This window comes from Lipotes vexillifer, unplaced genomic scaffold (genome assembly GCF_000442215.2).
Source record: "Lipotes vexillifer unplaced genomic scaffold, Lipotes_vexillifer_v1.1 scaffold204, whole genome shotgun sequence".
Lineage (NCBI taxonomy): Eukaryota > Metazoa > Chordata > Mammalia > Artiodactyla > Lipotidae > Lipotes > Lipotes vexillifer.
Window position 1 is genome coordinate 483575 of NW_006777418.1, and position 2749 is coordinate 486323.

At 43.9% G+C, this 2749-nt stretch overlaps 1 protein-coding gene across 1 annotated transcript in view; it reads left to right on the forward strand.

Annotated features, from left to right (window-relative positions):
• Positions 1–2749, forward strand: part of PRUNE2 (prune homolog 2 with BCH domain) — a 212514-nt gene that overhangs the window by 131642 nt on the left and 78123 nt on the right. The window contains 2 exon segments of the mRNA XM_007450984.1: positions 1–213; positions 546–1311. The exon segment at positions 1–213 is cut by the window's left edge and continues 3229 nt beyond it. Coding sequence (XP_007451046.1) covers positions 1–213; positions 546–1311 — 979 coding nt within the window.

Consider the following 2749-nt stretch of genomic DNA (forward strand, 5'->3'; position numbering starts at 1 on the left):
CCTGCTGAAAAAACAAGGAAAACCACGCTGAGGCCACAAACAGACAGCCTGAATGCCAGCTGGTTGTGCTGCGTGTTCATGAAGACCCTGAGTCCGTTTCTTTGCCTGTCGGAGTCGACGCCAACATTGAGTTGTCTCCATCAAACGTTGACTGGGAAGTAGAAACAGATCATTCAGATTCACCAGCAGGTGGAGACGTAGGACCACCAAACGGTAAGAAACCTTTCATTCCTCCACCCTCAAGAAACTGCTGCTTTCCTTCAATCGATGCATTTGTAAAACACATTCTCCCTACCAATGTGGCTATAAAGGAACTGACTACATTTGCAGTGCATGCTTAACCAAGTTCTGCCTTACCGCAGTAATTTCTACCGCTTGCCCAATCAGTGTCCTTGAGAGGGTCTGAGAAAATTAAACAGCTCTACAAAATAAAAATGTTTTTTAAACTATCTCTCTTTAGATAGATCATTTGCAAAGATCACAAGTCACACGGTGTGTTAATTAAGTCTTGTTCTCTCCTTCTCACCTTCATCTTCCACTTCTAGGTGCCAGCAAGGGGATATTAGAGTTGGAAGAAGAAAAAATAATTCCTACCAAAGAGCCTGAGCAGATACAATCAGAATACGGGGAAGCAAGGTACACTGAGAAGAATGAAGATCATCATGCATTACCCATGGATTACATACTTGTAAAGCACGAAGAAAATACACCCGCAGAGCCAGAGGCCTGTGAGGCAAGAGAAATCACGTCGGAATTAGAAGAGTTTCACGTAGATTCCGAAGAAACGGGGCTGCCAGGAACTCAGTTAGCATGCTTCCCAGACACACATCAACCTGCTTCCTTAAATGAAAGCATTCACCTTTCTGCAGACAGAGTGTCTTCCAAAGATGGTAAGAGATCATCTTTTGAAAGCCCTAGGCAAGACCAGAGTTGGATGGTCTTGGGCTGTAGTGAGGTTGGTGATGCATCATCGGAGACCAGGGACTCAGGGCCTGGATGGTCTGGCAAGGCTGTGGAGCCAGCCTCTGATCACAGCTTGGGTAAGGGGCCCCAAATGCAGATTCTGGGAGAAATGAAGCCTCTAGAATCTTCAGCACTAGAGGAAGCCTCTGGCCTGGACAGCCAATCATGGAAAAGCATGAGCCAAGACAGGACTGGCCCCGATACAGTTACGTTGCAGGCTGTCGCCCATGACAGTGAATGGGAAATGCTTTCACCACAGTCTTCTCAGAAGAACATAATCCCTGACACGGAAATGGAGGAGGAGACAGAGTTTCTTGAGCCCAGAACAAGGAAACCAAGAACAAAAGGGTAAGCAAAAAGCTCAGTTTTTTTTTTCCTGAAAACTGTTTTATTGGAAAGTGGGGAAATGGTGAGGGATTAGGGAATGTGAAGAATACCTAGATGATAGGAGCTTTGCTTATATTTATTTCAAAGCATATCATCCATAAAAGCAGCTGCTGGGTAACCATAATGATGATGATGATTTGTGTACCTTTTCAGCCAAAAAAGTCCCTTCAGTTTCCATCCAAAGTCTTATACTTACTCTCCTGATACTTACACTTCGCCTACTCAATACCTATATTACCCTTAAATAGGCAGTTGGTGCTGGACGGGAGAGGACACACACATTTATTCATAGTGCGAGGCAGTCTGCATACATTATCTTATTTAATCTTTACAAAAACCCTCAAGTAGTAGTATTATCTTTATTTTACACATACTGGTTGGGGGAGGGGAGTTGAGGCTCAGAAAGTTTCTATAACTTGCCTAGAATTAAGTAAACAGAGTGAACACTCTGGGATTCAAAATTTTCCACCTCCAAAGCCTGTACTTTTCCAGCAGACACACTGCCTGTCGTACGGAAAAGGTGATTGTGGTTTCATGTAAGCATCTAACTTACTAATAAAGAAAGAGGAGAATCCACAGCAGGCTTAAAATCTTAATGTGAAACATTCATTCCTTAATTGACTGAAAAATTGGCAAATAACCATCAAACCAGAAATTCATTCATTCGTTCGTTCACCATTTGGTTTTTGAGAATCTGCTCTGGCCAAGTTTCTGGGTAACCAATGGACAGTGTCTCTGCCCTCAAGTTTCCAGGTCCTGCTACAACTGTTTACGGTGGTTCATTTCTCTTCGGTTGCTCCGACAAAGCCCTCCTGCTTCCAGGGACAAAAGGGCATGTTGTGAAAAGTAACCTAAGTAAAGGAGAAAATCATGTTTCCTCCTTAAAATGTAGTGGAGGGGCTTCCCTGTTGGCGCAGTGGTTGAGAGTCCGCCTGCCGATGCAGGGGACACGGGTTCGTGCCCCCGTCTGGGAGGATCCAACATGCCGCAGAGTGGCTGGGCCCGTGAGCCATGGCCGCTGAGCCTGAGCGTCCAGAGCCTGTGCTCTGCAACAGGAGTGGCCACAGCAGTGAGAGGCCCGCGTACAGCAAAAAAAAAAAAAAAAAAAGTAGTGGAGAAAAGATATCTTTTTCCTACTCATTTTTTAAAATTTAATTTTTATTTTATCCTGGAGTATAGTTGATTTACAATGTTGTGTTAGTTTCAGGTGTACAGCAAAGTGATTCATTTATTCATATATCCATTCTTTTTCAGATTCTTTTCCCATATTGGTAATTACAGAACACTGAGTAGAGTTCCCTGTGCTATACAGTAGGACCTTGTTGATTATCTATCTCATATATGGTAGTGTGCATGTGTTAATCCCAAACTCCTGATTTATCCCCTCCCCCCCCCCCCC